This window comes from Carassius carassius, chromosome 15, assembly GCF_963082965.1.
Source record: "Carassius carassius chromosome 15, fCarCar2.1, whole genome shotgun sequence".
Taxonomy (NCBI): domain Eukaryota; kingdom Metazoa; phylum Chordata; class Actinopteri; order Cypriniformes; family Cyprinidae; genus Carassius; species Carassius carassius.
Genome location: NC_081769.1, coordinates 19,129,515 through 19,151,076, shown reverse-complemented (window position 1 = coordinate 19,151,076; position 21,562 = coordinate 19,129,515). Strand labels below are relative to the sequence as shown.

Genomic DNA, 21,562 nt, shown 5'->3' with positions numbered 1-21,562 from the left:
AGATAACTTTTGGTGCCAGTGCCCTCTTCACATGAAATCCCATCACATTTCTGGAGAAGCTTTGGCTTTCAGTGTTGGTCCAGGCTGACTGAAATCTTCCACTGAACGGAAAGCACTCCCCACAGATTTGACTTGAGAGGAGATAACCCTCGAGGTCAGGTTGGGCGCGGATAACAAGGAGCACTCAAAGCCTACCTGCTGAGAGGTGTTGGTGAAGAGAAGAGGGGGCACTAGGCTATACATCTGGAAGAGAACCGAGGCCATCAGAGAGGTCCAGCTGGGTCTAGCGGCACTTGGGGCGAAGAGTAACAAAGCGTGGGTGATGTGCAGGGGCAGGCAAAGCATTACTAGTAGAGAAATAGAGAGAGCCAATGAGCGAGACTGCACTGAGCTTCGTTTCTGAGGAAATGTGGAGTTCGCTGGAACCTGCTGTGGCATGAAACACATCAAGTCCAGATACACACCTGACAGAACCAACAAAGGGATAACAAACACGGTGACGGCATAAACATACACCATGAAGACTGGACTGAGTGTGGTGTCAGGGGCACAGATGCCCCAATGGCTGCCATGGATTTCAGCATATGTGAAGTTCTCATTGTCCTCTACCAGGAACTTGGAAAGAAATCCTCCGTAAGGCAAGAACTGTCCGATTACAGAGCGATCCTGTGGGTAGGGGCGTTTGGGAGGGAGGGCAGGGGTGGTATAATTGGCTTCAGGCCATTCATCCATCCCCAGTCCAGCCGTATCGTCATCCTCAGACGCTCCCGAGGTATCCAAAGAGTTGGAAACTAAGAACTGGCCGAAGGCGATGATCACTGAAATGACCCAGCAGAGCAGCACTGAGCACAAAACCCGCCTACGAGTCACTAATCCTGCATATCTGAAAGAAACATAAGCTCTGTCCTGAATTTTTACTGTTTAGCATATTCAGCACAATTTAATACTCTGATTTTCTAGTCAGCACAAATCTAGTCTTTAATGTTATTTCACATATGCAAAAATCCCAATAGCTGAGAACTGGCTGAACTTCTCAAACATAAGCACTGTAAGCAAGGTCAGGATGTTCACACTCACCTGTTCCCCAGGCGGCTCTGCAGGTGTGTGTTAAGGGTGAGTAGAAGCAGAAGGCACACGGTGAACTGCCTGAGCAGGAGGGGGCAGGAGATCATGGCGATACAGGTGTAAAGGCACTGGGAGCTCCTCAGGTTCAACAGCACAGACACAGGAGCGTCCACAATACTGCCCACTGACCCGACCAAGCAGAGGCAGAGCTTCAGGCATGCAGATGTGCTCCAGCTTCTAGTTCCTGGACCAGCTGCAGCACAGCCAGCAGCGAAGCACAACCTCACACTCACTCCGATTACCAGCACCGCTATTACACACTGAATCAGGGAATATAGCCACATGGAATACATGACCCCTAGGAAGAATGAGAGGGAGATGAAATATGAATATAAGAATTAAATATGAATTCATTATTTCCTTTGGATACAGCGTATGCTAAATTGCTGTCATTTTGGTGATCTCAACAGCAATTGATCCAATTGAAACTGTGGATCAGAAATGTATATAATATTGACACATTATTTGTCATGTCATTTTACAGTCCAGGCAATCTTCACTTAGGATGCTTTGATCATATAAATATTATATAAATATTCAAGATTTTTACATTTATATAGTAATAATTCTTCTTCTTATAAATATTTAAATTAATGGCATTTATTATTGTTATTATTATTAAAAATTAACAATATATTTTTAGTAGTATAATAATAATTATATAGTTGATTGAATTATAAATAATGTTTTTACTAAATAATATTAAAGGGGTACTCCATCCCAAAATGAAGATTTAGTATAGCGCCATTTTGGCAAATCTGAGCTGTATGCAGATGGCGTACACTACCCCATCTGTGTACAGCTCAGATTTGCCAAAATGGCAATACGCTAATTTGGAGGGATACCGAGGAGAGGAATTGTTGAATAAAGTCGTTATTTTTGTTTTCTTCAAGTACAAAAAGTATGTTCATCACTTCATAATGTTATGGCTGAATCACTGATGGCAGATGGACTATTCTTTCATACTTTCCTGGACCTTGACACTGTTATTTGGCAGTTTATGGGACAGTCACAAGCCTACCGGTTTTCATCCAAAATATCTTAAATTGTGTTCCGAAGACGAACAAAGCTTTTACGGGTTTGGAACTACATGGGGGTAAGTAAATAATGACTCAATTTTCTTTTTTGGGTGGAGTAACCCTTTAATATAAAGAGAGAATATTGTAGAATTTGCTTCACTACTGTCAAGTTTATTTTTATGGGTTCTGCATAACCCAAATTTGTCCAATGTGGTTTTATATATAAATATATTATTTGTTTAGGCCTACAGGCAGGGCCGTATTAAGACAGTGTGGTGCTCCTGGGCACTATACCTCAACCCCCCCCCCCTCTTGTGCCCCTAAGTATAAGTCGCATCAGTGGACTACAAGTCGCATTTATTTAGAACCAAGAACCAAGAGAAAACATTACCGTCTACAGCCGCGAGGGGGCGCTCTATGTTTTCAGTGTAGACTACAGGAGCACTGAGCAGCATTGAGCGCCCTCTCGCGGCTGTAGACGGTAATGTAACTTTAACGTCAATGGTAAACACGGAGAGTGCAGTCAATCGCTTCTGTGTCATTGTCGTCCTGAGCTCATTCTTCACTCGTTTTAAAAAAAAACTTTCGATCCCTGGAACATTTTGAATTGTAGCTAAACGTCTAGCGTCCTTGTCTTTCTTTAACTTTCTTTTTGCAAAACCACTCAATTGACGTCTGTCCATTTTGATTCATTTTCTGTAGCCGTTAAAAAAATTACACATTTGCGCGTAGTTGTTGTGGACCAACTCAACTCTGATTGGGGACGGAAGGGGCGGGGGCTGATAGTGGTCATGTAATCTTTATTTATTTATAATTTATTATTATTATTATTATTATTGTTGTTAAGTTAGTGTTCATAAACGAGTTATGTATGGTCTTTCAAGAATTTCAAGTTAATAATAAAACAATTTACGAAAAATATTTTTAAAGCTTGTGTCATGTGGTGCCCCCCCTAGTTGTTGTGAATGGTTGGGGCCCCTGGCCCAAGTGCCCTTATGGATAATCCGGCTCTGCCTACAGGTTGTTATAAATGATCATCCATATATTATTAATATTGTAAATTTTAATAATGATAATATCAGATATCCTAATATAGCTCATGACGATGGATTACTAATAATTTAATATGTATGATTCAAATTATAGCCTAATTCGTTTTCCTTGGGGGCAAAGTTTGATACACGTATGCGTACAATGAGAGTTGTAGGCCTAACGTTATACAGGAAGACAATAAAAGACCAGATTCCTGATGACATTTGTGGTTTACACTCCATTGAAAAGGTTGGCGGAGACTGTTGTGATTATAAACTACAGCGTGGAAATGCCTGCAAAGTCACGCACGCAGCAACAACCGCTACGACATCCAGATCACGTACTTGCTTCGCTGCTCTGACAGACAGGTTATTTCATTTTGTGGCCAGACAAAGAAAAATGCAAAGCCCTATTTGCGATAAAAAAAAATAATTAAAAAAATAAAATAAAATATAAAAGCTGTTAAAATATACCCCGAAACGCTTCAATATGCCACCTGTCTCTTTATCATAATGAGTTTGACCTTTTCGACAGCCACTGACAGTAATCAGTCGGAGAAAGCCCGTAAGTGCTTATAATAATGAACAATGATTGCGCAATCTCTTAATCCACTGCTCCTCACACACACAGGCTGGGTTGCTGGGGCTGCTCTTTTTTCATTGTTTTCCCCACTCATACAAATTGATTAGCTGAAATAATTAATGGTGTAAAAGTTAGAAGTCGTCTCATTGTGCCGCTCCCATTGTAATGCTTCTGCGCTTCACTCTCAGCACAATTATTTTCTCCGGCTAATCAACTATGAGTCCTATATGATACAACAAACACTTGCAGATTCATGGCCCTCCACTGACAAAAAGAACAGGAAATGTGTTCATTAAAAAACCAGCATGTTTACGACTGAATAAAAATGAGAGAATCAAGTTGTTCAAACAGCCTACCGTAATTTTACACGAAGATAAATATGAATCTGTCAGCTCAGAGTTTTCTCTGTCACCCAAAGCTAATTCCGTCGGTCTCAAATGTATGGACAGAGCGAACACATCATCATAAACCATTTTTACCACAACTCCTCCTTTCAGTACAGTGTGTGCTTATCAATCCATTCAAGTGTATGAGCAAAACTGCCCATTCCATTTGGCCTGTACAAAGGGCAGCTTCGTCATCACAAATATAGCCTACATCAATTTCATTCAGGAACTCATAAAGGCCCCAGCTCACATACACACTTTTAGATATGCACAGTCTGAGACAGACACACCAGCAGCGATTTGCGCACGCCAGGACTCTATCTTTAAAGTAAACAAATATTGCAAAATTGATTGGGGTGAAAGAAGAATGAAAGGGAGAGGAAGAGCTTATCTGTTTGGGAGTTGCAGTGTCGATGCACATGAACTAATTCAGTTCTCAGCAGGGTATGAAATGATAGATTTCTACCACGGTTCAATAAAGCTGCTTCATTGCTTTTCTTTAAGAAAAAACACAAGTTGTATTAATACACAAAACGTCTGTTGAACATCACAAGAAAGTCTTAAGGTTAGGAAAGTATTCTAGACCTCCTGTTGTTTTGAAAGTAAGGGCATACCATTTGTGATGGTGGTCAAAATGACCCCCCTTTGGTTTCCATGCAAATTGTCAAAACACACACAATGTTACAACATGTAACCTCTATTGCAGCTTGTCAGAGAATAGCCTATAAAATGTGAGAAAATATGAACTCCTTATATTAAAAAATAGACCCTTGTGTTAGAGGACAATCTGACTCATAAACTTAGACCAACTTTGCATCGTAGTGTGCAAATAACTACAATTAAGTCTGTACTAGTGTAAATAGTATTTCTTTCTGCCTCTTTTTTTTTGTCTGGTTCACAAGCTTTTGTGAGAGAAAATAGGTTTCTCACATTTACTTTCATTGTTGCAACAGACTAGTAGGGAGCCAGAAAACTAACAAAAACATAACTTTACTGATTTTTGACTGTAGATTTGACTGTCAATAGATGAACAAATAGCCAATTATCCTTCAGAAGTTTCAGGGGATTGAATGAAGAGTCTGATTGAAGTGAATAAGGAAGATTGAAGCGATTGAAATTTCTTTAATTGTGTAAACTTCTAGTCTTACATTTCTTAAGTTCTAATGTGTTTTATATGTTAGTCTTTGACAAGCCACAATAAAGGTTTATCATTTTTTATTTATTTATTATTATTTTTTTAACCTGCATCTTTGCTGTTTTTCAGCTGATTTTTATGAATTGCATAGAAACTAAATGCAGGTCATAGTCACCAAAATTTGTTCAGCCTTTCTAAAACACATGTATGTGTCAAAACTTTACATGTACATTCATGACCCTAAATTAGAAAAATTAGATAAAGAAGAAATAAATACGGTAGTTTAACCCAGAAGTCTTCAGTCCTGCTCCTGGAAACCCACTGTCCTGCAGAGTTTAGTTTCAGCTCTAATCAAACAAACCTAAAGAAACTAATCAAGCTCTTCTTCAAAATACACAGGCTGGTGAGCTGAGGCGGGTTGAAAATAAACATGACAAAAGCTGGGCTGAAGACATCTGATTTCACCAGTATTTGTGTGTCATATTGACCACAGCACAATAGACCTTCTTCTAGACCTTCTTTATAGACGTTTCATGGTTATTAACATAGTATCTAGCTTTTTATATTATCCTTTAAAAAAATTTTTTTATTACTTTTATATTTTATAGCACTATTCTTGTGTTTTCCTTGACATTAAATTGAAGAAAACCGGTTAATGCTGCTGTGTATTTTTAAAATAATGCTGAGGAAGTGACAAGTGATAAATTTGACATCTTTCTCTTTTCTGACGATCTCATCAATCTCATCAATCTCTATATCCCAATCCCCCCACCCCCCATACTCTCTATAAAGTCATAGAAAAGTTATTGTGGATTTGGTCTTTTGCCATTAAAGCAATTGGAAACTCAAAAATTATGTTAAAAAGTTTACCCTACTATGACGACTTCTGTTCCTGTGGAACCATGAAACAAAAAAGTGTCCAAAAAGGAGGGCTAAATCAGGGGTGTCCAACCCTGTTTCTGGGGGGCTGCTGTCCTGCAAAATTTAGCTCAAACCAAGCACACCAGAACCAACTAATAAAGGCCTTCAGACTAGAAACCTCCAGGTGTCAGACTTGTTTTGTGTGTGTTTTGTTCCCCATGTGTTTCCATGCCCTTATTTGGTCCTTCCTGTTCCTGTCCTAATTGTTTCTAATTTAAGTCCAGGTGTTCCCCATTCAGTTCTATTGTTCCCAAGTTTGTCCCATTAGTTTATCTGCATTTAAACCCTGGGTTTCCCAGTGTTTCTTGTCTGCTGTTAAATGTTACCCTGAAGTTCTGGTGTTTTGTATCTGTGGTTTTTGGATTAAAGTCAAGTTTTGTATCATTCTCCTCTTTCCTTCCTCTGAGTGAATCGTGACACCAGGCAGGTGTGTTGAAGTTGAACTCTGCAGGACATCAACCTGCAGGAGCAGGATTAGACCCCCTTGGTCTAAAGTGATGGATGCAGTGATGGGCATGTGAATTGATCAAAGTCCCATCTGCGTGCAGCCTGCAGCTGATGCACATGGCAAAATACCTGTGGAAGTCATACAGGCATGTGTGGTTATTTTTGTTAAAATAATGGTATGGTTCAAATGGTTATTTGTGGCATTCGTGCCATGAAGAATTTTTAACATCTATGGAAATTCTTCAGTGCACAGAAGGTTCTTAAGATTATTCAAATGGTTTTCACAATTAGAATATACATTAAACATTCACTGGAAGGTTCTTTATGGAACCCAAGTGGTTAATTTCCTAATAAAGGTTCTTTATTGGCATTGATGCACTCACTTGCATTTTGGTATTGCAAACCACTCTAATTCTACTGATTTTAGCTTGTTCAAAATGGCAGAAAAGTATATATAATTAGGTAATTTTCCCCCCATATGTTTATTGTTGCTATAGCCACTTCCAAAGCATTGTGCGTGTTGCCAGGGTGTTTTTTTTCCTCACCAGGCAAAGTTGAGCTGAATTGCCTGATTGCATGCGGTTTTATATCATTAAATATTTTGCAAAAGGATGTAATTATACAAATCTGAAATTATGTGCCCAGAAAAAGAATTCTTCTTTGGGTCCTCCTGCTTTAAACAGTTGCTGCTAATACTTTTTTTGCTGGCTGATAGCATACTTGCCATTTACTCTCTCTGTTATAGACCATTTAGAGTCATTTGTCTCAAATTTGAAAACGTAATTTGTCTGAACTTCCTTAAATGAAAACCAAAGTTTTAATGTGTGCTTAAATGAACACATATTATACTAAACTTCAATACCTTATATATACATAATAGTTATTATTTTGGTTGTTAATGATTGATTACAAAACATTCTGGCAACATCTGGCATACTTCATTTGGCATACTTAAGCTGAGCAGAATTCAGTCATCACAGTCTGCATCTTATTCAAATCTCGCGATAGCAAACGCGACTCGCCCCTGTTAACACGCATAGGAAACCCTGCACGTCCCTTTTCCTTTTGCTGTCCACAAGCGAGGTAAATCGTGCTCTGTATCTTTCTAGGTTATAAAGTGATTTATAAGCATTGTTTGCCACTATTTTTTGTCCTACATCCAACTTATTATGTAGTAGTACTCATTGTAACAATGGACTATCAATAAAATGATCCTTAAATGCGTAGTTTAACAGAAATTATAATTGGATCGCATGCTATGAATTCCCGGTGTTTAATGGCTGCGCCCATGAAGCGCATTGAGGCCCAGTCTACTCAAACCTGTATCACTTAACCTAGATGCTGCATTAAGACTTAAGAGGCGTTATTACTAGTAATTACAGTTAATCGTTACATTATCTAAAGCGCTAGTCTTATAACTTGTTGCTTGTTAGTCACTAGAGTTAAGAGGTAACGTTATGCTGAATTTTCAACATCAGAATAAACGTGGTCGTTGGCTGCTTCCCTAGCACGATGTATCTGAACATCAAATAACACTCAAAACTGAGTTGTTACGCTTGCTTTGTTATAGTTATACTTTTAACAATTAGTAGTAAGTTTAACAAGTTAATAGTATTGTTTTCTGCAATATATGCGATCTCTGGTCTTCCTCAAATATAGCTCATGTTAGTTAGCTAAACGTTTTGCATGTGACTTGCTCGTTTTAAAGAGCTGTTAAATTCTGTAAGTTATGTGATTTTAATTCGAAGTTGGTTTTCAGATGCCAGGCGGTGGTGTAACGGTGAAAGACGTCAACCAGCAGGAGTTTGTCCGCGCGCTGGCAGCCTTCCTCAAGAAGTCAGTTTAACTGTCATTGTCTTCAGTGATTATGTTCTTATTTTTATAAGCTTGTGACACCATGATAAAACAGTTTTGGCTGCGAGTACTGAAGCTAATTTTGAACCCTGGTGTTTTGACAGGTCGGGGAAGCTGAAGGTGCCAGACTGGGTTGACATTGTAAAGCTGGCCAAACATAAAGAGCTGGCTCCCTGCGACGAGAACTGGTTCTACATCAGAGCCGGTGAGTGTGATGTGTGTTTTATAAAAGCTCATGGACATGCATGTTAGACTAATGCATTGCACTATGTGCAGAACCTCTCATGCATCTCATGGCTCATAATGGCTATGCATCTCTTAGCTTGCATCTCCATACACCACACTATGCTTTCTGCTGGGCATGTGCAATATATTTATATCGGGAAATCATGTTATTATCTGCATCTGTCAGAAGCCAGTAATTGGGTCTTAAAGTCAGTATTTCTGTGCCAGGTCTTTATGGAAAAAGATCCCCATTTTGGTCCCAGTTTTGTTAAATTAAAATTTAAATATCTTGTAAATATTTGAGGTTAACATGTCAGTTTTGTCCACAATGAACTTGTAATATGTATGTTGTCTTGATTCCAAGACATGGTTTTGTGGTTCTTGATTATTTTAAAATCATTGTAAACACTAATATGCTCTTGAACATTTCGAAGTGTTTCTCAAGTTTTACATTGTTGTTTTCAGTAAGTAGTGATGTAAACAGGTCAGAAATGGAAAGCAATGGTGTATATAAAAAAAAATTAAGTATAGCAACAGACTTTTGTAAACAATGCTGTAAGTTTGAGTATGTAACAGCAGTATCAAGTATTCAAGAAAACAATTTATTGGTGAAATATGCATTGAAATAGGCCTTGTATTTAAAATGAAAGCGATACTTAACCCCAAAATGAAAATAATTTTTTTATCATGTAGTTCCAAACCTGCATTACACTTATTTATTTTATCAGGAAGAATGTTGATTACAAAACCGCTTCAGTCCCCCGGTTTCCGTTCATGTATGGTGGTTGACTAACAAAGTTTGCATTCATATATTGCTATAGTGTGCATTTTGGCCATTAAATGCATTTAACCACTCAAATGCATGATTTTTTTTTTGTATGTAGTAAAATGGAGTAAAAACATCTAGCTTGTTTTCTAGTTCATATCTATTTGAATGCTTTAGTGCTTTAAGCATAAATGTAGTGTTATCCAAATGATAACAGTTTAGTGGCTCTTAAAGGTGCTCTAAGTGATGTCACACATTTTTTAGGCCAAAACATTTTTTGTCACATCCAGCAAACATCTCCTCACTATCCGCTAGCTGCTTGTCCCCTGAACACACTGTAAAAAAACGGGGTCTCTCTAGACACCACAGGCTCCACAAACAACAAGAAAAACAAACTGGGCTCACCCGCACCACAAAACATAACAAACTGTTCCAGCCAATAACCGACAAGAAAGATTTGGGGGTGGGGTTTGGGGGGTTAGTGCACGGATGAGGAGGAGCGAGGGTCTAGCTAGTCTCCGTTTTGTTTGACAACAATTCGAACGTCAACAAGAAGTTACGACTCCCGGCATTGCTTAGAGCACCTTTAATGTTTACTCTGAGAATCTGGTGGAAAACAATGGATGGTTAGTGTAAGCGACTGTCAGGATTGGGCTCTGTTGTTGATGACCTTGTCCTGTAACAGCATTTTCTGCTGTGTGCTGAGAAACTGATAAAACTTTCTTCCTCTGAAGTTCCCACTTGATGCACTGTGTAAAATTAAGTTTATTACAGATTTTATGCCATGTGTGCTGTGAGATTGAACAGACCTGCATTGGTTCTTTCTTTTAGAAGTAAAAGTGAAGTGTTTCTTGGCATTTTGCCGCATGTTGTCCTCCACTGCACCGAAGAAATCTCTTCTCCTGACCCTTTCTGTCCTCTCTCAGCCTCTACAGTGCGTCACCTGTACCTGCGTGGAGGTGTTGGCGTAGGCTCCATGACCAAGATCTATGGTGGTCGTAAGAGGAACGGCGTGTGCCCCTCTCACTTCAGTGTGGGCTCCAAGAACGTAGCCCGTAAAGTGCTCCAGGCCCTCGAGGGACTCAAGATGGTGGAGAAAGACCCCAATGGGTGAGTAGCCTGTAGGCTGCTTTGACTATGTGTGATCTGTATTATTGCAGGTTGGTGTTGAGTTCGACTAACTCTCAATTGTTGCTGTTTTCCAGTGGGCGTAAGCTGACCCCTCAGGGCACCAGAGACCTGGACAGAATTGCTGGGCAGGTAAGAAGTGTTATCAGGTTACTGTATTTGTGAACTTGAGCATTTGTAACATCGATTTTTGTAAAATCAAATTTAAGTCGCTATTGATTTAGTCTAATTCAGGCTTCTGAAGTTAGTCAGATACCGTACAACAGATGGTGGTTCTCAGAGTTCACCAAATTCTGTCCACCTCTGTTGTGTACTCTAATTTCAAAGGAATTAAAATGATATTGCTGCACAATTCCTCATGAGAACGAGCAGATCTAGGTACTGAATGTAAAGAACCTATTTTCATTTTAAAGGCCTCATGGTTATTTTTCACTGCAGTAGCTTTGATTTAGTGTGGACACAGTACTGTCTTCAAAAAGGAAATGCATGCACATCTCCTCCAAAGTCTTCGCTTGCTTTCCTCCTCTGTTGGTCCTCCGCTTTCCCTGTGAGACACTGCTGTGCACCAATCCGATGTTGGAGGAAGTAAACAAGCCGATTGAATTTCATGCTCGCTGGGCTGCCGTATGGTGGCGTTTTATTCTGCCTGATCCCCTTAATGAGCTGAATTCAGATGAGTTAACGTGATTTTCTTGTGTTGTGCTAGCCTTGGCTGTGTCGTCTGCACTCTGACTCTTTCCAGAGCACTGTTGATGTGCTTGGCTTCTCATTGGTGGCAGGAGGAAAAACAGTGTCAGTGTAGAAGCGAATGTTGCTCCTAATCTCCTGGCTAAGATCACGTCCAGAACCTGAAAGGCTCCTGAATGTTCCTCCACAGTTAATTAATTTCTCAAGGATTTTGGGCCGGCAGTGCAGGGAATAACCAGACTGATGTGATTGATTTGGCTCCTGTTAATCCTGATCTTTTTCTTTATGCTCTGTTGCAGGTTGCAGCTGCAAGCAAGAAATCTTGAAGTGTAAAATAAACTTTTGTGAGAAACAAACCTGTATTTGTCTTAATGTTTTTGTGTTGTTGTATGACTTTCCTTCACGGGACTAAAGCTAAAAATGTAATGCTTTAATGTTCCTAAAGCCATTGGCTTAATGTTCTGTATTTTTTCCCCCTTTCCATATTTTATCTTAATGTGCTTTTATTTTTTCAGTTCTGGGTCTTTGAGTCATATTTCATGGCAAATCGCTTGCATCATCATCAAAGAGTCTGATGAACTGTAAGGCTGGATTTGTATCAGTTCTTGGCAAGAATGCTGATTGATTTACTCATTAAGACAAGTGTCTTTATTTCCCTGCTGCTAGTTTTGGCAGAGGAATTTGGAGCAGTTAATGGACAAATGCATGCTGTTTTGAGCTGAACTGCTATAGCAGCACAGTAACAGTGCCATCATGTGGGCTTTTAAGATATGGTTTGATTAGGACAGCATGATATCCAGACTGCACTTCTTGCTCCAAAATCATCCCATAATCACATTACAGGTATGTGTGCGTGCTCCCTGCAGAATAATGTTTTTGATCTGGTTTTGGCTGTTGGTGTGTTAAGTTGGTTTAAAATTTTCTGATGTTGGAACCGGTTGTGAGAAGTTATACAGAAGTTATTTTAAACTTTAAAAAATTTCCCATCCAGAAAATGTCAAGCTAATATATTTAAATCTCAAAGTTGCAGGGAAATAAAAGATGTTGCTTCTCTCAGTCTCTCTGACTTTGTGCTATAGCATCTTTGCGATATAACTTCATGATAAAATAATTCAATTACAGCTTTTGAAGTGTTTTTCTGTGGCAGATTACTGATTTGTTTTGAATTCAGAAAGAGAATCATGTCCTTCACTTTGCTCTCAAGTTTCTCAAAAGTAATAGAAATATTACATTTATATGTAAATCTCACCTAACATTTTGATGGAAAAATGCTCTTTTTGGTGATATTGATCTTGGAAAAACTAAACATGGTCTAGTATTTTTTTGACAAAATATATTTTAAGTATTACAGTGACACACCCAAGGAGTAAAATTTTGGCTCTTTCTACGGTAAGGCAGAAAGGTTTTACCTTGTACACAAGTCACTGTATGAAATAACCTTACCAACTTTGTATTAAACCATGTCCTGATTACATTTGCCAAAATAACTTTGGTCCGATTCTTTAACAAAATGTGTGTTATTGCTGTATAGCAATTGTGTCTCTTGATTTATTCGATCTGACTTGAAAATTTCCTCTAGACATTTCATCTCCGAGTATGTAGCTATCTTTATATATTAGTTTTAATTTCGCGTTCTGGATTCTTTATATAGAACTCAGTCGCTTGATAAGAAGAGTTCGCTTTTTCTTTTCTCCCTTATTCCGTAAATATGAAGTAATAATGCTATTTTGAAATGACCTGCATCGGAGAAATAACATGTTAATACATTTTAATACAGCTGAAGGTTGGAAATGTTTATATGCCTGGTAAATTCTGTTAATTCACCAGGGGTCTCATTTATAAAACTATGCGTAGGATCTTTACTAAAAGTTTACGTGCGCCCAAAAGCCAAAAATGGCGTACGCCAAAAAATATTCCGATTTATAAAACCGTGCGTACGCACACCTGTAAGCAATGTTCCCTTTATAAATCACAGATCACCCGCAGATGTGCGTACGTGAACCAGCCTCATATCCCGCCCTGTACACGCCCATTTTTAACCATAAATAGTCAATGCAAATCACCTCATGATTGCTGATCAGCATGTAAATGAGAGTGGAATCCCATATATACCTGGAAAACTGGCATGCGACCCGCCAATTAATTAATCCAAGAAAGTGAAAACGTGCATTTCTGTTAGCCTAATTTTAATAATGGCGACAGGTGAGAAAAGAGGAAAAAAACGTAATTTCTCAGATACTGAGATTGAAACACTTGTAGGGGAGGTGGAGGCTCGGAAAACTGTGTTATTTGGTGGCCACAGCAGTGGGGTCACTAATAAAAAGAAGCAGTGCGAGTGGCAAAGTATTGCTTCTGCCGTCAGTTGTGTCAGTGGGACAGAACGGACAGTTGCAGAATTAAAGAAAAAATGGTCCGACCTGAAGGTATACAAATTTTTTTTTTACCAACATATTACATTTGTGTTTTATTAGGCTATATACCTATATAAATAGCAATATTGATTTTCAAAAAGTTTTATTTACATGTGCTTACAGTATGCAAAATATGTGAAATAAAGATTCTCATTCATTCAAGGTGGAGGCAAAGAGAAAACTGTCCTCCCACCGCCAGAGCGTGGCTGCAACTGGTGGGGGCCCATGTACAGCTGATCTCACATCAGTGGACAGCAAAATCGCGGCTATAATTGGGGAGGTCAGCGTGTGTGGTATTGTGTCGGAAAAGGAGGGAGACACTGACGTGACTGAAACCACAGAGGAGCAAGGTTAAACCGATTTTTAATCATTAACGCTGTACATTTGAGTGTGTGGGGTGATAAATGGATAAATGTTGCCAATTGTTTGTCCTCCAGTCCTTCCGGAGTCTGAAGCTGTAAATGAACAGGAGGTTCAGGGTGAGGGGTTCTCAGATGCAGATGCACAGCGTCCGGCTCAAAGCAGTGCCCCTTCTGCGTCTGGCACGTCCAAAAGTGGTCGGGTACTCACTGACGCAGTCCTGCAGTTACAGCGAGAGACAATAAACGCTGTCAACAGGGTTGCAGATGAGCTACGGCAGATGAGAGAAGTGATGCAAGAAATTGCACAATCATTAAAAGATGCAGTTAAAACATGAACCTTGAGTTTTGTCTCTCTTTACAAACGCCGCATGACATCCTCACGGATTCTTGCACCTCGTTGATATCCCTCTTGTCGGCCAGGGGGCTGTGGCTCGGGGTCGTAATGCTGGGGTAGAGGGAGATCAGGAGGGAGAGGAATACCGTTTCTCAGTGCTATATTGTGCAAAACACCACACGCCCTGACAATCTTGCACACTTTTGCTGGATGGTATAAAAGTCTGCCACCCGAGGCATCCAGAGCACGCCATCTGCATTTCAGGATGCCGATGGCACGCTCCACAACTGCGCGGGCACGAGAGTGGACCTCGTTATAATGAGTTTCCTCTGCGCTCTGCGGGTTTAAAAATGGGGTGAGGAGCCAGCGTCTCAGGGGGTAGCCACTGTCGCCTGCAGGTTATAATTATATTAAAAACAAAATTGTTACGGTTTCTACTTTTTAATATTGTTAAACTCACCAAGAAGCCAGCCATCACGTACTGCGCCTGCATTTAGTCTGTTCCCTACACTGCTATGTGTCAAGATAAAGGAATCATGTGTTGAACCAGGCCAGCGTGCCACAATGTTTGTGAGGGTCATGTTGGAGTCACATATGATTTGCACATTAATAGAATGCACATGCTTTCTATTAACATAAGCAAATTCATTTTCAGATGGTGCCCTTATAGCAACATGAGTGCAGTCAATTGCGCCGATTACATTTGGGAAACCAGACATTGCTGCAAATTGCGTTTTAATTTCGGCCTGTTCTCGCACAGTGTAGGGGAACCTGATGTATCGACTAACCATATTAAGTATACCATTTAAAACGACAGATATTATGGCACTCAGGGACGGCTGTGATATACCAGACCTATAGGGTGAGATGATAGATTCCAATAGAATTATTTCATATACAAAAAGGTCTTAGAGACAAATTTGAGGATTACTTATAGTTTTTTTATATTATTAATTTACCTGTCTGCCAATTCCCGCTGGAAACAGCCGGTTGCCAAGAACCCCAGAGTGGTGAGGACTTGTATTTGGACTGGGATGGCATGGTTCCGGCGTGTTGCCCTCTCTAATACTGGACCCAATTCAGCACATAGATCCAAGAGCACAGCTCTAGGGAATCTAAATCGGCTTATTAGCCAGTCATCATCATGGGCCAGGAAATCATCATGGTCCCTGAAAACTCGTTCTCTCCTTATTCTGCCATTAGCGTAATCCTCCAACAGTGCCAGGAGTGCCATCATGAAGCATTACATACCCGGGTCACCGGAGAATTTATATGTTTCTAGCAAATAGACTGATCGTTAACACCTTGACAAAATCACTTAATTAATTTGTGGGCGAAAATTTAAGACGAAAATGTTATAGTGAACACATGCTTCTTGACGGTTTTGTAATGAACACCGTAATAGTTAGGACCGATGATGAGTAGCGATTGTGCTTCATGACTGTATTTGCAGACTTTGACATTTTATGATATAGGCTATGTACATTAAGGAAAATATTTCCTTTTTACACTGTGTTCTGCAGTTCTCTAATAAAAGGGTATTTCATGCTATTCTGTAGGCTATCACATGTATCGCGCCATGTCCTCCTGTGCTCCCGTTGTGGACAATGTGACTGTAAGGCAGCGCTGATTATTATTTTATTTTACTTTTAATACATTTTGAATTACGTTTGGATTTTACTAGATGTATATAGCCTAAAACAATCGGCACAAATAACACTGTTGGATTTAATCTTCATGATAATGTGGATATAACGTATGAAATGGAGTGAAAATTAAATGTCATTCATTCTTATAATCGTTCTTCTCACATTTATTTTCTACAATCTAACTTCAGTTCACGACCTCACCATCGGTGTCGCCAATTCCCTTTGTCTCCAGAATGTGCGTACGCACGGCTCAAAGTTTGCTTAAAGGTGCGCACATTCTCCCGTCAAGTTTGTTTTTTATAGATCACAACCTTTGCGTGGGAACTGGCGTACGTACGTTTCCAGCCCCGTTTTGTGCGTACGCACGCTTTATAAATGAGGCCCCAGTACTTTGGCCAAAAGTTGGTTTTTGTCCTAGTTGTAGCTACTGCGGTTAATAAACACCAGAGGGCAGCAAAGATCAAGATTTGTAGGCACATTGATTGCGCGGTTGAGCTGAACGTACTCCTAATGTTTTTGTTTTGTTTTTTAAACTGTGGTGCAAGTAAAACAGTATTTTTGTTACATTATAAATGACACGCCTTCAAACCTGAAAATGATATCAAACGTTTGTTCGCGCTCCGGTGTGACTGCACTGGGGATGTCCCACAGTTGATTTGTGTTTGAGTGCTGGTTTGTGTTGTTTACTGTACTGTGTTTGCTTGACACACTGTGTGTTCAGATGTTCTCTGGGAAACAAAGCCGTGCTATTCTCTGAGTCCACAGTGCCAGCTCCACGCAAGGTCATCTATGACCGTGTGTACACAGAATCTCCTACAGAATCAGTCATCACGTAACCAGCGGTTCTGCGTTTACCCTTCATCTCTCAAGAGATTCTCATTTGTAACATTTTCCTATCCACCTCTTTCCCTTTCCTTCAACTCGCCAGCTGTTCTGGAGCACCTGAAGCCCTCCCTCTCTCCATCTTCCCTGTAATTTGGAAGCAAGAGAGAAAGATAAACATGTCTTTGAGTGATAGAGGGGAATGTCAAGAATGCTGGCTGAGAAGGTGTTGCTGTTTGTTCACTTGCTACTGTCTGAACGCGACTAGGCCTGCAACGACGCCGCAGACTTCGACACTGAGCCCCTGCGGCCCTTACGTTACGTTTATTAACTTGTGCAGGCCATTGTTTCCATAATGGAGCCTGTGTGTGCATATTAAAAACTATAATGACTGCAATTATGACGTTAGATAATTAAGTTATTGTGCTCTTAGGTAATATGTCAAGCTTGTTTAACAGTGGGGAGATGTTTAAATGGTAGCTGGCTGCATTTTCCACCGCAGATGTGTGGTTCTAAGGATTTCTGGACCGTGCGCTGCTTCTTCAGAAAGATCCGTATTATCAGTAAAGTGATAGTGCCACTCAACACCTTTTTTCTATTATTATTATTATTAATATTTTAGTACTGGATAGAGAGATCTGTGAGAGCAGGGCAGGCTGACAGGTGGGTAAATGCAAGGACAGAATAATGCGTAATAAGATAAAGATATAATTGAATATTCATGTCAAATAAAGCTTTTGTTTGGTTGTATGTATGAGCTGTCCTAAATCCATTCACTCACACAGAGCTCTTCTACCGCTGAAGTGTGGGTAAATATTTTTTTTCCTCTTTCCTAATCTAATCTTGCCATCCGTTAGCTGCAGTCAACAGCCGTTTTTGGTGGTGTTGAATGACTTATTGTAGAAAGAAAGCAAACGAATTGAGTAGAAACACTCACAAAACTCATTGTGTAAACACTTTCAGTGGGTAGCATTTCCTCTGGGGCCTGAACCGTGAGGTTAGCTGAACAAACTTGGGGTTGAAAGGGTTGGCTTCAAGTTGACAACCAAACCAATCCATACAGGCTTTGTTGGTATCTTGACGCTGATCATCAACTTCATCTGTCAGCTGAGTCCTAAATCTGGAGTTTATGAATGACTGTGAAGTGCATGCACATGATAGTGTGACATCACATAGATCACGTGCATGAAATATAGTAAAACTGCAGTTCACTTCTAGTAAGAGTCGGTGCAATTCACTTCCCTGTTTTAAAAGATTGTTATGAAGAGTTTACATAGCAAAAATTAAAATAAAGATATCCTCAAAAGTTGACAACTAAAAGGAAAAGTGCTAGGAAAGCAAAGTAATATATACCCTGTAAGTGACTCACACTGACTAAGATTTTTATATTGAGTCTTATTTAATCGTGTCTAATTTAGTCGTTCTATCTGTATGTGGTTAGAATTGTCTGTAATGAATTAGGTGTATAATTGTATTTAATATATGAAAAGGTGTGGTTACCTTATAACGTAGTTTCACAGACAAAAAAAATAAAAAAAAATTCTGTTGAATACAGTCAAAACTGTTGTGATATATGAAGTACAGTTCTCATAGAAGTGACTTTCAAACCAATCAGCTTTCTGCTGTGTAACGAAGAATATCTGTGTGACCAATCTGAACCCATTGCAAAATCTGCATTGGAAAATTTTCACCCGATCATGTAGATTCCTATTAAAATGACTGGTTTCCACTCACAAAAATTTGCCGCAAATATGCTGCACCAATAAAAGAAGTGACTTTACCAATCCTCAGCTTGCTTTTTTAAATGCAAGAGTGTGTTCTGTGTGTCTTTCTCTCTCTGTCGGACTGTCACTGACACATGCAGCTTCTGCTTGGCGTCTTTGTTAATCTACCCATCATGCTCTGTTTGTGTTTGGGGCAGGTGGTGTTGTAAGTCCTGGTGCTTTTGTGTATTAATCTACTCTGTGTGTGTGCACGCACACAAATGGGGCTCTGATTTCTCCCAGTGTGTGTGGCACAGCCTCAGGGCAGACAAGCCTGTGTTGTCTTTACTCAACAGGCGCATGGCATGGCCTTCTCCCTTGGACAGAACACCTGTTTTGAGGGCAAAAGGCGAGCAGTGAACATATGCAGGCCAGAAACACTGTGTTTGACTGTCTGTTTGGCACTTGATCTGGGTTCATACGTTTGCCGGACATATTCAAACACCTGTCAAAGAATAGACCAGAGTCAAGTTTAAAGAAGAACTATTATGAGGAACCAAAGTAGGGATTGCACTTTGGTATGATTAGGAAGAATTTAGAAGTAAAAAAATGGATATAATAAAAAAGAAAAGTAAACCAAAATAAAAATTTATTTGGAATAATTTAGCAATATTAAAAATAAGTAGATATTAAATTACAATTTTATTTAATTTTTTATTAAATAATAAAAAAAGTATTATGTAATTTTGCAGGCTTTATAAATACTGGTAACCAGAAATAATTATTGATTGTTCTATTGACCGCCCTAGTTTTATAACAGTAAAATTTTGTAATTTATTAAGTTTATCTATCCTACCTTTTTCCTGTTTTCAAGAATAGGTTGCATTTGTTTTGTATCTTTGTAGTTTCTTCTTCGTCCTTTATGCTTACTTAGTGTTATAAGGTACTACCGTACCCTGTTTTATTTTATTTTTTATTTTGAACAGCGCTAAACAAATAAATCTGAATTGAATTTAAAATAAAGGATTATGCCTGTAATATTTAATTTTTTTTCTTTATTATTTTGCTTTGGCAAATCGAAGATGCAGACAATAAAAAACAAATGTAATGAATATTGCGTAAGTGTTGCCATTATGATATCACACTGTTTGTGGGTCACAATACATATAAATATAGAACTTTCTTTGTTTCAGCATGTGGATCCCTTGCCAGAGATTGTTGTATTAGCAGATCCTTGGCATCAAGTTTGAAAACTCCTGAGATAGAAAACATATCTCTAAAGGGGAGGCTGACTGAGATAACTATATAAACAACTAGATAAGTCCTATGCAAAGTGAATTATTTATAGTAAGGTGTGAAATGACACCCAGTATGTGTTCTTGCAACATGTTATCAGAAACATCTACATTCTGAGGGATAATCCGTTCCCACCCATCCAAATACCCATCGGTCACACACAAGCTTGTTTAGGGTTAGTAAGTATCCGTCTCTGTCTTTGCTCTTAAACAGGTCCTCCTGATCTAATCACACAAACCGATAACCAAACAGTTCTCCTATTTCCGTCGTATTTGTCTCACCTGTGCCGCCCTCCTCAGTGTCTACCATCACTTCACCTCCCTTTCAACTCAAACCACTGTTCACTGTAAGCTCTCAGCTACTCTGATCTCTCCCGAGTATGTGTGGTCTTATCTTAACAGCGTCTGACCCACAGCCCCGCTCTCGTTTACTCATATCAGCCCAGTCCTCTCCCATTCACTTATGCAGGCAATGCACATCCACCATCCCACTCCTCCGTGCAGGAATATGAATTTTGCAACATCCTGGTATTAAATATTTACTTGAACAGTGTCCGGAGGAATGTGAACATAAGCCATGCGCATACCTGCGGTTATTTATTAAGTCTCGTATGACAGTCCAGATCCCTGCAGTTGGTAAGAGGAGTCAGAGCAGACACGCATGAGTTAGGATTATTAGAGTGGGTGAACTCTCTAGAAAGACATGAATGGATTATTAATGGCTGCTGTAATGGTCAGTGCTGATGGTGTGATAGTGTGATAGTTCTTCTCCGGCTTTAGCAATGCGTTGAATTGAATAGTTCATTTTTTTGACTTGGGGCAAAGTTCTCGCATTTGTCTCTCCCCTCGTGTCCCCTCGGAGCTCAGGCATGCTGTTTGTGAAGTAGGAGTGCCTGATAATTGGGTGGATGCAGTGCTGAGGACTTGAACTTTAGATATGTGTGTTGGACAGGGTGGATTTCACTGTAAAATTGCCATTTTCTCTTTCAAACTTGAGAAAACAGTTTTACTGTAATGGTTGAGTCATGCAGGTTTTTAAATGGCCCTTATTTGGCCCTTAAAGGGGCAGTTTATCAGCTTACAAATACAAATGTTTTGAATAAATTTAAAACACAAAATATTTGAAAATTGGGACTACAACTCCTTTAATGCAATTCAGTTGGTGAATTTGGTGGCCATCTTGGTAAAGCCCTTGGTCATGAATTTCCAAAATGATGGAAGGGGGTCCCTTAGCTAAAACTCATTCCTACATCTACACACAATAACATTTTGGTTCTTCAGCAGTTATTTTGGGTGGCTGAGGTGCTATATAGCACCACTGCCATACAAAGAACCTGTTTAACCCCCTCACTGTTCTTTAAAGGTTCCCTAACTCTCTCTTAGTCTCTTAGTTGGGGAAAGGGTTAAAAATGGAATTAAAATAAAGTGTATTTCCTGAAGATAATGTGAATCTCAACACTATGCCCACAAGGCTCCCCCAGTAAATTCCCCATAACTAAAGTATGAGAGTGGAGTAACATATCTTAAATCTAAGGAGGACAATGGGGTTCCTCTTATGGTTCAACATAGCACCATTTTGTTCCCCAATGATTACAAGGCAATGAACTACTTTTAGTGCATTTTTGTTTAGTGTGATACCTCCCATTTTAATCATAATAGACCCGCCGATATGCTTGCTG

At 39.5% G+C, this 21,562-nt stretch overlaps 2 protein-coding genes across 2 annotated transcripts; one reads left to right on the top strand and one right to left on the bottom strand.

Moving 5' to 3' along the window:
* On the bottom strand, positions 1-4,772 carry LOC132158409 (adenosine receptor A2a-like). Its single transcript, XM_059567821.1, has 3 exons — positions 4,115-4,772; positions 1,078-1,423; positions 1-883 (listed from the first exon to the last, which is right to left on the bottom strand). The coding sequence occupies exons 2-3, from the start codon at positions 1,416-1,418 to the stop codon at positions 43-45; spliced, it is 1,182 nt and encodes a 393-aa protein (XP_059423804.1). The 5' UTR covers positions 1,419-1,423; positions 4,115-4,772; the 3' UTR covers positions 1-42.
* A 2,889-nt stretch (positions 4,773-7,661) lies between these two features.
* On the top strand, positions 7,662-11,663 carry LOC132158405 (small ribosomal subunit protein eS19-like). The gene is made up of 6 exons (XM_059567797.1): positions 7,662-7,730; positions 8,407-8,483; positions 8,606-8,706; positions 10,419-10,602; positions 10,698-10,752; positions 11,607-11,663. The coding sequence occupies exons 2-6, from the start codon at positions 8,407-8,409 to the stop codon at positions 11,631-11,633; spliced, it is 444 nt and encodes a 147-aa protein (XP_059423780.1). The 5' UTR covers positions 7,662-7,730; the 3' UTR covers positions 11,634-11,663.
* The last annotated feature ends 9,899 nt before the right edge of the window (positions 11,664-21,562 follow it).

Excerpts from the sequence above, each read along its gene's own strand:
- LOC132158409 (XM_059567821.1), bottom strand. The coding sequence starts at position 1,418 with ATGTATTCCATGTGGCTATATTCCCTGATTCAGTGTGTAATAGCGGTG. Across the intron at positions 884-1,077 it reads CAGAGCCGCCTGGGGAACAG|ATATGCAGGATTAGTGACTC; the intron begins GTGAGTGTGAAC and ends TGTTTCTTTCAG.
- LOC132158405 (XM_059567797.1), top strand. The coding sequence starts at position 8,407 with ATGCCAGGCGGTGGTGTAACGGTGAAAGACGTCAACCAGCAGGAGTTT. Across the intron at positions 8,707-10,418 it reads CTGGTTCTACATCAGAGCCG|CCTCTACAGTGCGTCACCTG; the intron begins GTGAGTGTGATG and ends GTCCTCTCTCAG. Across the intron at positions 10,753-11,606 it reads TGGACAGAATTGCTGGGCAG|GTTGCAGCTGCAAGCAAGAA; the intron begins GTAAGAAGTGTT and ends GCTCTGTTGCAG.